General features: G+C 37.4%; 1 protein-coding gene across 2 annotated transcripts in view; it reads left to right on the top strand.

Annotated features, from left to right (window-relative positions):
- Positions 1-692: 692 nt before the first annotated feature.
- Positions 693-1,482, top strand: part of mysm1 (Myb-like, SWIRM and MPN domains 1) — a 26,961-nt gene continuing 26,171 nt past the window's right edge. The window contains exons 1-3 of one of the 2 annotated variants that reach the window (XM_014027826.1): positions 693-863; positions 1,021-1,093; positions 1,167-1,237. In XM_014027826.1, the coding sequence (XP_013883280.1) occupies positions 808-863; positions 1,021-1,093; positions 1,167-1,237 (200 nt within the window). In that variant the 5' untranslated portion in view covers positions 693-807. The remainder of the gene's footprint in view (positions 864-1,020; positions 1,094-1,166; positions 1,238-1,482) is intronic. The other variant, XM_014027827.1, reaches the window with a different exon arrangement.

Raw genomic sequence — 1,482 nt, forward strand, 5'->3', positions numbered from 1 at the left:
GTGATAAATTATCAGTATATACAGGAGAAATGATCGCAATATTATTAGCTGTTCAATGGATTGAGGATACTAAACCACAGATCAGACATATTATTTGAAATACAACAAACACTGTACAGGATTAAAATGATGGGATTAATAGTAACATTCATCTGGATACCAGCACACATTGGAATAAAAGGAAATGAAATGACAGATAAAGAAGAAAAAAAGGCTACCAAAAATAAAGTAGTTGATATGAAATAAAATTCAGTAAAACAGAAATAATAAGCATTATAAAGATGAAAATGAGACAGAAATGGCAAAAACAATGGGAGGAAGAAAGAAAAGGTCGATGGTTGTATAAAATTCAACGAAAAGTGGGAGAAATGAGGAGTGCTGGAGGAAACAGTCATATCAAGACTCAGATTAGGACATACAGGGTTAAATAAATCATTATTTATAATTGGAAAACATAATACTGGAAAATGTGATTACTGTGGAGAAGATGAGGATATAGAACATGTTTTAATACATTGCAAAAAATACCAAAATGAAAGAAATCAATTGATTAAAAGACTCAATGAAATCTAAATAAGATTTGATATTATAGAAATACTACGAAGTAATTCAAATTCTGAAACCTTTCAATTGTTGTTAAAGCATTTAAGACAGACTCCATTGTATGAAAGAATAGTTTATTTTATTTTTATTTTTATTTTTGAGAGCTGTTGTAGTGTACACTCCACACCAGCAGGTGGCGGTAATGCATCTTAACGTTGTTTGACAACTGCCAAAAAATAACCAAGAAGAAGAAGAAGAAACAATATGGAGGACGAAGTGGATGTTGACATCGAAGGAGACGACTTTGACAGTAATTTTAGGTAAGAAAACAAACTTTATCTGGTTAAATCCTCTCTTTGCTGCCTGTCAGTGAAGTACCGCCACTGAACAGAACCGTTTCCGGTTCTGCGGGTTGTTAGCTAGCTGGACTCTGAGGTTGCCGCGCTTCACTGGCAGCTTGTTGTCTTCTTGTTCCAGTCAGCAGGACCCAGGAGGGTTCGTCCAGGACCAGTTCATCCAGTCTGCGGGGAGAAGCAGCTCCTGTATGCTGGTAGGAGCTCCTAAAGTCCGGCTGTAGTTCGGCCAGCTGTGGGTTCTTGTTCTGACCCGGTGCTGTTTTCCAGGCCTGGGAGCTGGACGGCTCCATCAGCCCCGAGAACAGAGAGCTGATCCACAGGATGCTGCTGGAGGAACAGTATCCTTACAGCCCAGCTGGACAGGAACCAAGTACAAATACTTTGCTACTCTACTGAAGTACAATTGTTGGGTATCTGTACTTTACTTGAGTAATTATTTTTCAGCCTACTTCCACTTCTTACATTTTATAAAAAGACAAGAAGTATAAAGTTGTTCCTTTTATTTCTTTTCTGCTTGTTTTCATTGCAGCTTGTTGTAAAAAATAAAAACTATCCATATAAACTGAGCCTCCTAGATAGAGTG

The sequence above is a fragment of the Austrofundulus limnaeus genome, unplaced genomic scaffold (genome assembly GCF_001266775.1).
Source record: "Austrofundulus limnaeus strain Quisiro unplaced genomic scaffold, Austrofundulus_limnaeus-1.0 Scaffold688, whole genome shotgun sequence".
Lineage (NCBI taxonomy): Eukaryota > Metazoa > Chordata > Actinopteri > Cyprinodontiformes > Rivulidae > Austrofundulus > Austrofundulus limnaeus.